The following is a 15,981-nucleotide window of genomic DNA, read 5'->3' as shown; positions in this document are numbered from 1 at the left end:
ACCTTGAGCTTAAAACACCAAGTAGAGGGTGCTTGAGGAAGAACCATACCTGAGGGGCTGGAGAGATGACTCAGCAAATAACAGTGCTAGCTGCTCCTCCAAAGGACCTGGATTCTATTCTGGATACCCAAAGGATGGCTCACAACCATCTATAACTCCAGTTCTAGGGAGTCAGATGCCCTTTTCCAGCCTCACTGAGCACCAGGCGTGCACATGGTGCATAGACATGATGCAGGCAAAACATCCCTACAAATAAAATAAAATAATTTATAAAAAAGAATGACACCAGATGTTGTCCCCTGGCCTTCATATACACCTGCACATCTGCACATTATTTATAGGAAGAAGTCTCAGGCATGTGCACTCCCCTCTGGTATCTTGAAAATGAAAGGATTTTCACTCTAAACACTAGGTATTTTTTAATCCTCAGCTTCTATGGTGACCACCATTTCTGGCAGAATGACAACCCCTGTCTCCAGTCCCACAGGTAGGAATTTTCTCTCTGAAGATACTCCTATAATTGCAGCAGGCAAAAGGAGGGATGGAGCATGTAGCACATCTCAATTCCCTGAGAATTCCTTAAATATCAGACCCAATAGGCCAAGACATTTTCTAAAATATATTCGTGAAACCTGTAGGCAGTCTGTAGTCTTAAATCCTTTCCTAGCCCTTTGAAGAGGTCAAACTAGCAGGGCTGCTAGGTGAGAACTGAAGTTGTTCTGTTTCAAAAACTTCTGTGTCAAAAGCCAATTCAGGGGCACAGGAGTAGCTCAGTAAAGCATTTGTTTTGCAACCAGAACCTGAATTAGATTCCTCAGACCCATGTAAAATTGCCAGATGTGGTAGGAAGCACTTGAAGTTTCAGTACATGGTGGCAGAGATAGGCAGATCCCTGGGCCTCACTGGACAGCTGGTAAGCTCCAGGCCAATGAGGTCTCTATCCCAAAGGAAGTAAGTGTTCCTGATGGTAATACCCAAGGTCATTCCTCTGACCTTCACACATGCACACAAATATAAACATGCACTGTCATATATATACACATTCACATTAAGAAAAAAATCAGATCTAACTGAATAGCACAGCCTCACATAGGTTGAGTGCATAGGAGGCATAGACTGCAATATATGTCCTATATTAACATTCGGTCCTGCCACTTACAGACTGTGACTTGGAAGCAAGCCCTTCATAATTTGCTGGGGGTTTTCCATTTGTATTCCATTCCATACTACTTGCATTGCATTATAATACCTTGTTCAGTGCAAGCAATCAGTCTAGTATAAGCAAAGAACTTCAAACTTGATCTGCTACACATGGACAGTGGGTAAGATGACTTAGGGAGCAAAGGCATTTGCTGCCAGATGGACTGATTTTTATTCCTGGGACCTACACGGTGAAAGGAGAGAACCAGTTCCTGAGAGTTTTCCTCTGGTCTTCACATCCATGCTTTGGCATGCACACACACAGTCATCGCTAAACAAACAAACCAATACATTCTGGCACAGTCTCTATTGAAGAATTGTTTTAAATTAATAAGTATGTAAACTTCAGAAAAGACTTGGCCTTAAAAAGGAACTTCAGGAAAGGAAGCAACCTATAGAGATTTTGCCAACTGGAGAGACAGATATATTTTCTTTCTGCTTCACAGTGAAGTCACCCACACACATCAATCCTTTGTAATTTAGTTGAAGTTGGGGTGAGGTCTCGTTTCCAAGGAAACTGTGTTTCCTAGAGGAAGATTCTCCTCAGTGCAAGACTATGCACACAGCTGATTCTCCAAGCTCAAGTTCAGAGGAAAATAATAGCTTAGTATCTGTCTTTCTCCTGCCCCCTCTGTAGCAGCAAGCCCTGTCCTGGTACATTTTACTATCAACTTCACCATAATTAATTTGGCATTTGAGGAGGACATGAGTCGCCCTGGATCCAGAAAGTTCAATATCACTGAGAGAACCCTGCAGAGCCTGGTGAGAATTCTGTTCACTATGCCTAGCACCGCACACAGGTATAAGCCATGCCTACCTGTCACACAAGCCCCTGGAAGAAGAATCTACCACTGACCCCAAAGATAAATCTTCCAAGAAGACCTGGCCTATCTCAGCCTGACCCCAAGGATGAAATGTCTCAATACCTTGCCAGCCTGACTTCTGCCTCACCTCTACCTGCTCATCTCTCCTCACTCCTCTAACTTTCTTCCACAGCTGAGGCCCTTGTTCCAAAAATCCAGTGTTGGTTCCCTGTATTCTGGCTGCATACTGACCTCACTCAGGTGGGTTTGGGGGATATGGAAATGGGGTGGCAGACCTAAAGGTGTACTGAGTTTCCTTCTGTTGTCCTTCTGGGTAGCTTCTGTTCAGATGAAGTGAGGAAGCCCTAACACAAGGTATCTTCCAATCCTACCACCTCCCCGCCGCTATCTCCACACCCAGTAGACTATTGTCACAATTTTAACTATTCCTGATTATCCTGTTTGAACTCTCAATGCTGTTTTCTGCCTTTGGAATAAAAGGATGTGGCCGTACACATTCCAGTTCTGTACTCTGACTACTGTGAAAACAAAAATGGCCTTTTTCACTTGCTGTCATTTCTAAATCCAGTTCTCATTTGTCTTAGATATGTGAGCGCCTCAGATACCGGAACATGAGAGTGGACATTTGAGTCCTGTGTTTGATAAAAATTCATGGCTCCATGACTTCTCATTGTCTCAGTCTAGTAGAAATCAATACGCTAAGAATCTGACTCTGACTTCTGGTCTTTTCCAATCTTCTTTTTTTCCTTTTTAAACATTGTTTATTTGTTTGAAACACATATATAAGCGTGTGTATGCATTTGTGCATGTGTACGTGTGTGTGTGTGTGTGTGTGTGTGTGTGTGTGTGTGTGTGTGTGTATGAACACACAGTACCACGGTGTTCATGTGGGAGTCAGAGTATAATTTATTGGCACCACCATGTGGGCCCCAGGGATGGAACCCAAGTTGTCAGGACTGGTGGCAAATTCTTCCACCTGTTGATCTATTGCTCTGGGCCTCTATCAACCTTTTCATTTACTCTGGCTACTCCTTGCCCTACCCTAGCATTTCAGGACACCTTCTTAGGGAATCTATTTATTGTGCATTGTCTCACCTGTCCTTCCCAGATCTGAACACGATGGTGCAGGCACAGGAGTGGATGCTGTCTGCACTTACCATCCTGACCCCACTGGCCTGGCACTGAACAGAAAGACGATGTATTGGGAGCTCAGCAGGCTGACCTATGGTGTCAGCAGACTGGGTCCTTACACTCTGGACAAGAGCAGTCTCTATGTCGATGGTGAGCAGTGGCCACCTTCACTTTGCTTTAACGAAGAGCCCACATTCTCCTCTCTTTTACTTCCACATCACCATTTCCCTCCATTTTAACTCTTTCTTTCATTTTCTTTGCAGGTTACACACATCAAATCCTGTCTACCACCACCAGGAGTGAGTATTCTCAGTTTTTATAAATTTCTACTACACCTATGACTCCCAGGTCTTTGGAATGAAAGCAGTCAAAAGTCTAATCTCCATTTCTCAAACTGATGTGAGACTGTTCCTGGAGAGACATGACACACAAACATTTACTCATCCCAGAGAGGGAACTGATTGTACACCAAAGTAGCAATTACACTACCATTCAACTTGGGTAACCAGTGAGTTTATTAGGGTTACTCACAAGAGCAAGGGATGACTCAAAGGCAGCTTCATCGTCAGTCACCCCCCTAGCACTGGTGAAAACTCACAGAAGCTGCATTTATGAAGCTCTCTACTTGGCTTGCAGGCAGTTCACCAGGTCAGAGAGTCTCTTCCAGGCACCTCAGATGGTCAGAGGCTTCTCCCTTAAACATTTTTCTCTCTTCTATAACCTTGGACTCTAAGAATCTCCTAGCTTTAGCTTTACCAGACTTGTGAGGTTTGTTTATTTTTCTGTCTCCTGAGCCTCCCCTCTCCTTTTTGGAATGCATATTTTAATTCAAAGGAAATTGCTAAATGATACAAGTTTCCCTCATCTCTAGCCTGGAATGGACAGAGACTTTAACACAAAATTAACCCCAACATCTGTATTCTCTCCCTGATGTCTCCAAGCTAAAGGGTTTCTACTTTAATCATCTGAGAATTTACCTCCACAGCTTCTATGATGACCACTGCTTCTATAAAAATGACTGCCAACTCTCCCAGCCCTACAGGTAAGAATTCTCCTCTCTGAAGATGTTTTCAGTGGTTTTAGAATCTTTAGAGTCTGGAGAAGGAGTGGATGAAATGACATGTTCCAGAGGATCCTAAGGTTGACTCTTGATGACTCTCACAGGTTCTTCCCAGGCCACAAAGAATCTTTTTAATCCTATCTATTCTCTGATACTCAGAATCTCTTGTAATTTTTTCTCATGCTTATTGGTGGCCATGGACTTCTAAATCCTTCCCCATCCCTTAGAAGGATACATAGGAGCAGGACTGTTGGCTGAGACTAGATATCTAGTGTGCAGTCACTAGTGTGCTATCAAGTGTCTCAACAAAGTTATTATTCTGGATAATTCATCATATATATATATATATATATATATATATATATATATCCCTTAATATAAATGTGTATCAGATTCTTTACAATGTGTAAAAGCTATAGTTGTATACTTATAAAGAAAATTTGATTTGTCCAAAATTGATGAACCATGGCAAATCATTCCTATACTTTCAGGATTATGCTTTTCATTTATTTCCAACTCATCTGTAATGTTTTTATTGTGAGAACTATAAAAAGTATCAAGCCTGTAATAGTTCAGTGGGTAAAGGCTGCAAATATGAGTTCAATCCCTGAGACCCACATGGTAGAAGGAGAAAACCAATTTCCCAGGTTGCCCTTTGACCTCCATATGCACATGCTCATACAGATGTGCATACATCCTCCCTAACACAGAATTTTTAAAACCTAAAAAGTTAAAGTTGGAAAAAATATCAAAAATATCTCAAAGCAGGGCAAGGAAAACCCATCTGTCACCCTTTGGAATTTAATCTCTGTTAGCAGCTTCTCCTAATTTAATCTAGTATGCAGAGAGCTATATCATATGGTGATGTAAGTACTCCCCCAAATTTCACTGCTATGCTAAATTATGATGATTCAAAATCAAAAGGCTTGGTTACAGATACAGCTTAACTGGTAAAGTGCTGGCCTAACATTCATGAAACCCTAGGTGTGATCCCCCAGCATCACTTAAACTGTGCTGGTGGATGCCTGTAATGACACTACTTAGAAGATGGAGCCAGGATGGTGTTTGTCATTCTTTACTACATAGCTAGCTAGAGACTGGGATAGGCAATATGAGAACTTGTCAGAAAGAATTGTAGGATTTATATTAAAAATTGGTGTTGAGGGCTGGAGAGATGGCTCAGCGGTTAAGAGCACTGGCTGTTCATCCAAAGGTCCTGAGTTCAATTCCCAGCACCCACATGGTGGCTCACAACCATCTATAATGAGATCTGGTGCCCTCTTCTAGCCTGCAGGCAAAACATGCAGGCAGAATACTGTATGCATAATAAATAAATAAATTTTGAAAAAAATTGGTGTTGAAGTATAGTGCTTGAAAAATGTCAATTATATAAAGGTAATCAGAATCTAACACAATAACATAAGCTCACATATGTCAAATGAATAAGCAATATATGAACACTACAGTAATATGTCCTGTATTCAAGTTGGATTCTGTGATCTGGGCAATTTACTTAATTTCTCATTAGCTCAGGATTTTTTATTCACATTGACTGGTTGCTTGCTCTGTGTGTGTGTGTGTGTGTGTGTGAGAGAGAGAGAGAGAGAGAGAGAGAGAGACTCTGTGCACAAGGGGAAGTCAGAAGACAACTGGAGTCTGTTCTGTCCTTCCACCACATGGGTTTCAGGGGTATAACTTCGGTCATCAGGCTTGGCAGAGCAGCTTAACCCAGTGAGCCATTTTTGCCAGTCCTCACGGCCTCAGTGTTTGAATTTGTGAAATGGACATCATAATAGCCACTTGGTTCCCAGTAGCAACTCCATTGTGTGTAAGCTCATTAAACAGGACCTCTCACACAAATGACCAACATATGTTTCTTAAGAATAAGAATCAAAATAATAATAAGGGCTGGTGTGATAGTTGAGTTCTAAAGTGCTTTTTTTTGCAAGCTTGAGGATCAGAATTCAATTCCCCAGAACCCATGTATGCTAGAGAGAGAGGGAAGGAAGGAAAGAGAGACAGAGAAAGAGGAAGAGAGAGGGGGGAAGGGAAGGAAGAAAAGGGAAGAAAAAAGGAAGTGACGTGGTGTCACGTGCTTATAATCCTAGCTTGTGGGAGACAGAGCCTTGAGGATCACTGGAACTCAGTGGACAGCCAGTCAAGCCTACCTGAGGAGTACCCGGCCAATGAGAGACCTTGTCTCAAAAAGAGCAAGATGGACAGTCCTTGAAGGAAAACAATCTAGGCTGTGCTCCCTCATCTATACATGTGCACTCCCACAGGCACAGGCTGTCAAACACATGTATACAAGCACACACATGTGCACATATACTCAATCACAGATACATCTAAACATACACACACGTAATCAGTAAATAAGTAGATGTCAAGAACACATTTTGTTTAAACAAAAATTCCAAAAGGAGAGTATTTATGTGACTTTCATTCTCCTGAGAGTCAGATATAATTCCTTTCTGGTTAATAGCATATTTACCAGTCTAGAGTAATCCTATTCATCCTTAGTAACTATCAGGTGAAACTGATATTTGAGTCTTCTCTATGAGGAAACTGTCCACTTTTGAAGAAACCCCTTCTGAGTGATAGAAGATGCACATTGGTGATGTCCCAGCTCAAGTTCGGAGAGAGAAAATAAGATAATGTTCAGACACTGTGTTTCTCACATCTCTTCTCTCCTCCTGCAGTAATAAATCCCCTTCCAGTGCCTTTTACCATCAACTTCACTGTCATTAATCTGGAGTATGTGGAGGACATGGGTCACCCAGGATCCAGAAAGTTCAAAGCCACCGAGAGAATCCTGCAGAGACTGGTGAGCTACCCACTCCAGTATATAAAGGTCAACCCACAGATGAAAACTGCACTCACCAAACCATGTCATGATCAGGAAGAAGGCCCTAAGCCCTAAATCCTCAGCATAGTTCTCATGCCTCTCTCCTCTCTCCACAGCTCAGGGCACTGTTCGGTAAAACCAGTGTTGGCCCACTGTTCTCTGGATGCAGACTGACATTGCTCAGGTGAGACCTTATAACAACAGGCTAGGAGAGATAGTTCAGTCAATAAAGTGCTTCCTGACCAAGCACGGGGACCTAAGTTTGGTCCCCAACACCCACCTAAAAAGCTAGTCATGATAGCATGTGCTTATAAACCCAGCACTGGAGAAGTAGATACTGGAGGGTCCCTGGGATTAGTTGGCCAGTCAACCTAGCCAAATCAGTGAGACCTAGGTCTGAGAGAGAGAGAGAGAGAGAGAGAGAGAGAGAGAGAGAGAGAGAGAGAGAGACAGACAGACAGACAGAGACAGAGAGACAGAGACAGAGGCAGAGAGATAACAATCTAAAAAACACAAGATGGATGGCTCCCAAGGAAGAGTAAACACACAAGTTATTCTCTAACCTCCATGTGCATACATAAGCATGAACACACACACATATACACCATCATGCTCCCCCAACAACAGATTTTATAAACACACACACACAACACATACACACACACCACAAGGATGGTGGACCAATCATACCTCAGGTATTTCTAAGCCAGTTTATTCAGCTTTCCTCCTGTCTTTATGTTCTCAACTTTGGGGAATTTAGGACACATAACCTCCAGTGCCACATTACTTCCTGTTCCTAACATTTGTCCTCAGTTATCCCCATAGCCTGCAACCCCCACAGGATCTAATATTCAGCTATTCTTAATTCTTTCCTTTATCTCTGACTTTGGAATAAAGGAGGTGATTTTAAGTTTAGTGCATAGGACTTCTCTTAGGATAATTGTCTGCTCCCAATTCCAGTTTTCATCTATTGTAAATATGAGCCCTCTAGGCACTGTGACATGAGGATGTAGTTTGAGTCTTGCATTACATTTAACAGTTTCACTCCATGTCTGCTCATGGCCATAAAGAGTCAGTATATTCAGAGAGTGTAAGCCTGTCTTTTCAGCAATATACCAGGTGATTCATTTCTTCTGGCCCTTTCCAGTCTTATACCAGACACTTCTGGATCCCTCCCTAAGTAATCCATTTAATGTCAATCCCCTTGCCTGCCCTTCCCAGGCCTGAGAACAATGGAACAGCCATGGGAGTAGATGCCATCTGCACCTACCACCCCAACACCTCTAATCAATGGCTGGATAGAGAGCATCTGTACTGGGAGCTGAAAAGATTGAATGATGGCATCATGCAGCTAGGACCCTACACCCTGGACCAGAACAGTCTCTATGTCAATGGTGAGCTATATTTCAGAGTCATACTCCTCTCCTCCCACACCGCTACTTTCTCAATTCCTCCTCATTTTCACTCATTTTTCATTATCTGTGTAGGTTATACACAGCACATTCTGGCCACCACCCACAGAAGTAAGTATCTTGAGTCTCCATTATTCGTTAGTAAGCCCATGAGTGTGAATCCCTACCCCATGCTTGTAACTCACCTTCATTTAGCTATGAATGGGGAAGGTGTCACTTCCTTGTATCTCCTAATGCATGGGGTCTCCAGTCAAAACACTTGAATTATTTTTACTTTTCAGCATCAGTAATGGCCACTGTTTCTGAAGAAATGCCAAACATTTCCTCCACTCCCACAGGTATGAATTCCCCTCTGTTTAGATTCTCCCAGTCATTTAAAAGATCAGCAGAGGTCTGGGGCAGATGAAAAACCCCAGAGGACCCCAAATGGATCTCACAGCATCTTCCCAGGTCACCGAGGAATCTGCCATACACTTCTCTAGCACTGCACCCTTCATCCTAAAACATCCCCTAGTACCTGCTTCTGAATCTTACTGGCCCTTGAATTCTACATCACCCAACCTCCCTGACAACAGTACATCCCATCAGGGCTATTTGCTGAGGGTATTTATTTAGTCTATAATAGTTGACGTGTGGAGAACCAGCACATTAAACAATCAAATCTGTAGTTTAACAACTAATCAGTGAGTTTGTTTCAATAACTACTTTTGGCACTAAAGACATAGCTTAGGTGCCAAAATGCTTGTCTAGCATGCACAAAATTCTGAACTCCAACCAGCATCACACAAATTGAGCACTGAAGTTCTTGCTTGTAACTTGGGAGGCGGAGGCATAAGGACCTGAAGTTTAAGGTCATCGTTGGCCACATAGAGAGTTTGAGGTTAGCTTGGGCTACACAAGAGCTAGGGGAAAAAAGAAGAAAAAACTTCTTTTGTTGAATAGACTAAATAGATAAGAGGATATTCTTCTTGCTAAATTTACCAGTATCCCCCAGTGTAAGTGTGTATCAACTTCCTGACTACAAAAGTATAATCATATCTTATTAGCAGAATTTTAAATGTTTGATTTGTCTAAAATCTATGAACCAGTCATTTCTGGATTTCCTGGATTTCTTCCCCAACTATTCTACAATATTTTCTTTGTGAAAATACCAAAGATACCAGAAACACCTTTACAAAGAGCAAGAAAATCCATCTGCTCGCCACTGGGATTTGGTGCTTGTAAACCACTTATGCTTTGATTCTAGCAGTGTGAACTAGCAGTTGTTCTGGGGTACCCTAGTCTGCGAGTCCAGGAAGGGCAGACACACGCTCCGCTCTGCACACAGCCGTGAGCTTTGGCTCTGGCAGTGCTCAATGGCTACCTAGTCAATCGGGTGACACAAACGTTTGTATAAGTTACTTTCCTCATTGCTGTGACAAAATACTCAACAAGAAGCTTCTTTAGGGAGGATGGGTTTGTTCTGGTTTTCCGTTGAAAGGGCATAATCTACCGTAGCAGAGAAGGCAGAGGAGTGGAAGTAGGAGACTGACTGACCTCATTGCATCCAAAGTCAGGGATTAGAAAGGAAGTGGAGCTGGGCTCACTTCTTCCAGCAAGGCTCCACCTCCTAAAAGTTGCACAACCTTCCCAACCAGTGCCTCCAGCTGTGCACCAAGAATTCCAACACATGAGACGATAGGAGACATTTCTCCTTCAAACCACAGCAAGACTCCTAAAAACTAGACTGCTATGATACATTGTCATGTATTCAAACTGAGGGTTTGTATTGAAAATACCATTGAGAATCAACACTCTCAATGTTGTCAAAGCTCCCCTAACAACCACCACCATGCAGGCCCTGCCTACCTGGTGACCAGCCTTGCCGATTGGCCTGCAGGCTGGTATCCCGTGCTCTGATTGGCCTGCCACTTCCCCTGAGCGAACCTTTAAAACTCTGTTACATTGTAGTAAAATGGCGACTGTCATTCACAACTCCCTGAAAGCTCTTGGGGACCAGTTCTACAAGGTAGCCATTGAGCACTGCCAGAGCCAAAGCTCACGGCTGTGTGCAGAGCGGAGCGTGTGTCTGCCCTTCCTGTGGACTCGCAGACTAGGGTACCCCAGAACAACTGCTACATCTGGATGGAAAAGAGGCACCGAGGCCCAGGCCTTGGTCCAGGCCAGTTGTACATGTACCCTGCCGGCTGCTGGCTCAAGAAGCGACGATTGCATCCACCAGAGGACCCAAAGCTTCGACTCCTGCAAATAAAACCTGAAGTAGAGCTGCCCCTGAAGAAAGATGGCTTTACCTCTGAGAGCACCACATTGGAAGCCTTGCTTCGTGGTGAAGGTATGGAGAAGAAAGTGGATGCCAGAGAGGAGGAAAGCATCCAGGAAATACAGAGGGTTTTGGAAAACAATGAAAATGTAGAAGAAGAGAATGAAGAGGATGATTTGGAAGAGGACATTCTCAAGCGCAAGAACAGGACCAGAGGACGGTCTCGTGGCTTTGCAGGTGGCAGGAGAAAACATAATGTTGCTTCTCAGGAAGACTATGACAAACCCTACATCTGTGACATCTGTGGAAAACACTACAAGAATCGACCGGGGGACTCAGCTACCACTATGCTCACACTCATCTGGCCATCGAGGATGGGGATGAAGCCCAAGACCAAGACACTTGGTCCCCACCCAACCATAGAAATGACAACCACAGACCCCAGAAAGTACCAGATGGGACAGTCATTCCCAATAACTACTGTGACTTCTGCTTGGGGGGCTCCAACATGAACAAGAAGAGTGGGAGGCCTGAAGAGCTGGTGTCCTGTGTAGACTGTGGACGCTCTGCTTATTTGGGAGGAGAAGGCACGAATGAGAAGGAGGCAGCGGCCGCAGCACATACCACGGAGGACTTACTCGGTTACACATCAGAAAGTGACACCTCAACTTTCTACGGCTTTGATGAGGATGATTTGGAAGAGCCTCGCTCCTGTCGAGGACGCTGCAGTGACTGGGGTTCACCCACAGCAGATAAAAAGGGCAGCTGCTGAGTCCATGGGACAGACTTTCTGGCCAATTAGCCACCCCCTCTGACTCTGGTCACTGTTCTAGTTCTGATATATATATAATTTATTATATATATATATATATATATATATATATATATATATATATATATATTTATTAAATGAAAGATGACTTGGGCTTTTCCCGTTATCCTTGCTTTTTTCTCCTACCTTCCACGGGTCCCTTCCCCTCCTAGCATCCTTCTATTCTGGGTGCAACAGAAGCACAAACTACTGAAAACAAATCAGCGAAAGAGCAGAATAAGAGTCCTCCAGGGAGAGATGGCACCATGGTGGGCTATTTATTTTCCCTCGAAATAGGAAGTTAGGTGGATTTTCTTTCTGCTGGGGGAGGGCATCTTTTTTATGTGAGCAGAGTTGATTTCCCCAGTTTTCAAGAGAAGAGGAACATGAGATTTGGAAACAAAGAACAAATAACATTGATAATTATTATTTATATATGCTAGCCATTATTAGATTCAGATGAGGGAAGAGGGAGAGAGAGAGAGAGAGAGAGAGAGAGAGAGAGAGAGAGAGAGAGAGAGAGAGAATGGATGAATCAAAGAAATGGAAGTAATATCCTGTTTAGAGGCAAGCCACGGGGTGTGTGTGTGTGTGGAGAATTTCCTCAATGCGAGTTGGTGGCTCTGCAGAGCAGACCCCTCCATGACCTTTACATCTTTCTCTCTGCTTGTGAGAAAATGGCAGCCATTCCAGAGAAGCCACTTACATTTGGCCTCCCTCCAGCTCTGGCCCTGAACAGCAGTGGCCACTTCCCTTGGCTCCTCTCTCCCTTCCTTGTTGCTGGGTTTCCCTCACCTTCGTCTTGGTAAAGATGAGTGTCCATCTGAACACAGGAATGGAATGTCAGCAAGGCACAGGCTCGGCCCTGGCAGAGCCACTGAGGTGCTGCTCCTGGAAGGAAGAGCAATACTACACAACGTATCTCCCTCCCTTCGCCCCTGCGTAAAAACATGTAGCCACCCATTGGAGGATGACGCCTTCCGTATTTCTTCTACTTTTTAGAGTGCCTGCTAGGCACTTAGTTTTATCTTTCCAATAGCATTTCTTGTAATAAACCAAAGCAACACTTAGTCCGAGGCCTCAGGGATAAGGAAGACTATCCACCTCATTGGCAGTCCCTGTTAACAGCTGGGAGGCCCTGCTCAAACAGTCCACTCTGTGACCCAGGAACTGTGCATCCTTCAAGCAAGCCATTCCCGAAGAAGGTGAAGAGAATCCAGACGGCTTTCCTCCCCTGCCTCTCCTTCTCTCATCCAGCCCTTCCTGAGCATGAATTTCAACTAATGCCAGAACCTGCGGGGATTGGATGGAAAAGCCTCCAGCATCTCTCAGCTCAGCTCAGCCAAGTTTCGGAAACGGCTCAAGTTTGTGCAATAAGATTTTCATTTTTTCTTTTTAAAATTCTTCGTTGCCTCTGCTTGAAATTTCTGTGAGAAAATACCCAGCTCAGAGTGGAATTTGCACGCAATAGAAACAACAACATAAACTGACAAAGACTAAAAGAAAAGTGAACTATTTTATTTATTTCAATATTTAAAAGAAAAAAGTGCTGACATTGCACGGTATTTTTGTTGAAAGTACCTTCTACTCCAAAAGTTTAGAAAAAAGCAATTTTGTGAAGACCTGAAATCAAAAGAGTGCTTACTGTAAAATAAAGGCATTGTATTGACTCTAAGGAAAAATACCCCACATTTTAAATAAGGAAATAAAGATCAACTCTGCTCTCTCAGGCTTTTAAGAAAGCCACGTGTATGTGCTTTAGGTTTTTTCTGTTGTTGTTGTTATTGTTAATTTCTGCTAGTTGGATGTGGTAAGTGAGGAGTAGTCAGTTTGTCCAAACTCCACCGGAAAGTATTGTTGATATTAAGAAATTATGTGTTAGACTTTGACTAAAATAAATTAGCCCCAAGTCAGCAGGTGTCCACTCTCTACCCTCCCTCACCTCAGATGAGCCCCACTGATCTGAATGTAAAGCTACAGCCTGTCCATCTTGTCTCATGAGGCCTGCTCTAGGAAGGGATTCTACCCGCTGATTGAATGCATTGCTGCAAAGTTTAGCAGATCCAAACTGAAATGCTTTTGTTTAGAACAGTTCAATGAAGAGAAACAGAAGAACCAATAATAAGCAGAGGATGAGGTGACATTAGTTCAGTCCGCTGACAGCTCCTCAAAGGAGCTGGCCAGGGAAGCCCTACTGAGTGGCCTTGTTGGGGAGGGGCTGACCTAGAGTGCCTCTGAAGACCAGGGAGTTGGCTAGAGGATAGGAACCTGAAACTCAGTCATTTGTGGGGAGAAGTAGGAAGGCGAGTGTTCCATGTGTGTCCTTTATGACTGTTGCGGCCAATGAAATGAAATTCAACATTGTATGTTTGACCTAGCCCAGGAAGTCGGCTGACTGCGCCACTGGGTTCTACCGCTTGGCTTCCACCTAGCTTGTCTTTTACATGTCCAGAGCGGAGTCATGGATGACACTCATGCAATTTAAGGCTGGACATTCTTGTAAGCAAAGGTGCTTGAGCCACAGTATTACTGAAATGTCCCCAGCCTGAGAATAAATCTCACCTGCCATTGAAAGGGAAGGATAGGCAGGCAGACTTTCCCTTAGATACTTCAGGCTTCCTACTCAAGAGAAGGGAGATGTCATCAAGAGTGTGTTTCTATCATTTTCTGATAGAAAATGTCCCGTGTCAAAAATGTTAATTATAGTAATGATCTGTTCTCCAACCCACACTCACAAATTATGATACATGTAGAATTTTGACAAAGCTTTGCATAATGTAGGTTTTTGTGAAGTCTGTGTAAGTTGCTCTTAAATGAAAGACTGTTTCCAATGATCAAAAATAAATAAATAAATAAAAAGAAATGTTGTCAAAATATAGAAAAATGGAGCAGAAGGGATGACTCAGCAATTCAGAGGACTGCGTTTCCAGAGGACCCACATTTGTGTTTAATGCCAGTTGCAGATGATCAGCTGCCCTCTCTGGCCTCAACAGGCACCTGTACATATATGGCACACATTCAGACACACACACATAAATACATAGAAATAATAAAACGTTATTTAAAAATATAAAAAGAATCCAAATCCAACACAAACTCTCACATACTATGTGAATAATAAATTGATGCTAGAATAAATAACATGACTATTATTTATGCTCAGATCTGCATCTTAGCAGTTGTATGAACTGAGACAAATTATTCAGCTTCCCATTGGCTCAGTCTTTACATCTGTGAAAAGGGAATCAATCACATTAGCATCTCCTAATCCTATTAAGTAAGTTGAGACAGTCTCCAAAGGACAAATGTCATATTTTTCTATTATTTGTGTTTGCTAGACTTCATGTAGTCACATAAAATTGTGAATATATATATATATTTATAATGTATATATAATATATTATATATATAATATTTTTAAAATTTCCTTTAAACAAATAACATGTTCATCCAAAGTGATAAGCCCTTTTAAGACACAAAAATCCAGAATGTGTGTTTCCTCAAAGAATTTCCTTATTTGTATATGTGTGTGTGTGCATTGCATGTGTGTGTTTGCACATGTACACATGTATGTATGTATGGCATGACATGTGTGGAGATTAGAGCACAACTTGAGGAAGTTGATTTTTCTTTTTTTTCTTTTTTTCTTTTTTTTATTTTATAATTTAATTTAATTTTATATATCAGCCACGGATTCCCTTGTTATCCCCCCTCCCGCCCCCTCACCTCCCCCCCAGCCCACCCCCTATTCCCATCTCCTCCAGGGCAAAGACTCCCCTGGGGATTCAGCTCAACCTGGTAGATTCAGTCCAGGCAGGTCCATTCCCCTTCTCCCAGGCTGAGCGAAGTGTTCCTGTAAAAGCCCCAGGTTCCAAACAGCCAACTCATGCACTGAGGACAGGTCCAGGTCCCACTGCCTGGGGGCCTCCCAAACAGATCAAGCTAATCAACTGACTCACTTATCCAGAGGGCCTGATCCAGTTGGGGACTCCTCAGCTATTGGTTCATAGTTCATGTGTTTCCATTAGTTTGGCTATTTGTCCCTGTGCTTTTTCCAATCTTGGTCTCAACAATTTTCGCTCATACAAACCCTCCTCTTTCTTGCCAATTGGACTTCTGGAGCTCCACTTGGGGCCTGGCCATGGATCTCTACATCCGGTTCCATCAGTCACTGGATGAGGTTTCTAGCACGACAATTAGGGTGTTTGGCCATCCTATCACCAGAGTAGGTCAGTTCAGGCTTTCTCTCGACCATTGCCAGTAGTCTATTGTGGAGGCATTTTTGTGGATTTCTGTGGACCTCTCTAGCACTTTGCTTCTTCCTATTCTCATGTGGTCTTCATTTATCATGGTCTCTTATTCCTTGTTCTCCGTCTCTGTTCTTAATCCAGCTGGGATCTCCCGCTCCCCTAAGCTCTCTTTCCCTTGACCCTTG

The 15,981-nt window shown here is 43.1% G+C and overlaps 1 protein-coding gene and 1 pseudogene across 1 annotated transcript in view; both read left to right on the top strand.

Moving 5' to 3' along the window:
- Window positions 1–15,981, top strand: part of Muc16 (mucin 16, cell surface associated) — a 188,228-nt gene that overhangs the window by 75,501 nt on the left and 96,746 nt on the right. The window contains exons 25-35 of the mRNA XM_052726120.1: window positions 1,838–1,962; window positions 2,197–2,264; window positions 3,133–3,305; window positions 3,419–3,454; window positions 4,141–4,197; window positions 4,981–5,001; window positions 6,936–7,042; window positions 7,180–7,247; window positions 8,285–8,457; window positions 8,551–8,586; window positions 8,757–8,813. Coding sequence (XP_052582080.1) covers window positions 1,838–1,962; window positions 2,197–2,264; window positions 3,133–3,305; window positions 3,419–3,454; window positions 4,141–4,197; window positions 4,981–5,001; window positions 6,936–7,042; window positions 7,180–7,247; window positions 8,285–8,457; window positions 8,551–8,586; window positions 8,757–8,813 — 921 coding nt within the window. The remainder of the gene's footprint in view (window positions 1–1,837; window positions 1,963–2,196; window positions 2,265–3,132; window positions 3,306–3,418; window positions 3,455–4,140; window positions 4,198–4,980; window positions 5,002–6,935; window positions 7,043–7,179; window positions 7,248–8,284; window positions 8,458–8,550; window positions 8,587–8,756; window positions 8,814–15,981) is intronic.
- On the top strand, window positions 9,912–11,507 carry LOC128102978 (zinc finger protein DPF3-like; annotated as a pseudogene).

Source organism: Peromyscus californicus, unplaced genomic scaffold (assembly GCF_007827085.1).
Source record: "Peromyscus californicus insignis strain IS unplaced genomic scaffold, ASM782708v3 Scaffold_11__1_contigs__length_118956290, whole genome shotgun sequence".
Classification (NCBI taxonomy): Eukaryota; Metazoa; Chordata; class Mammalia; order Rodentia; family Cricetidae; genus Peromyscus; species Peromyscus californicus.
Note: the sequence above shows the minus strand (reverse complement) of the source record. Positions and strands in the feature narration are given on the sequence as shown.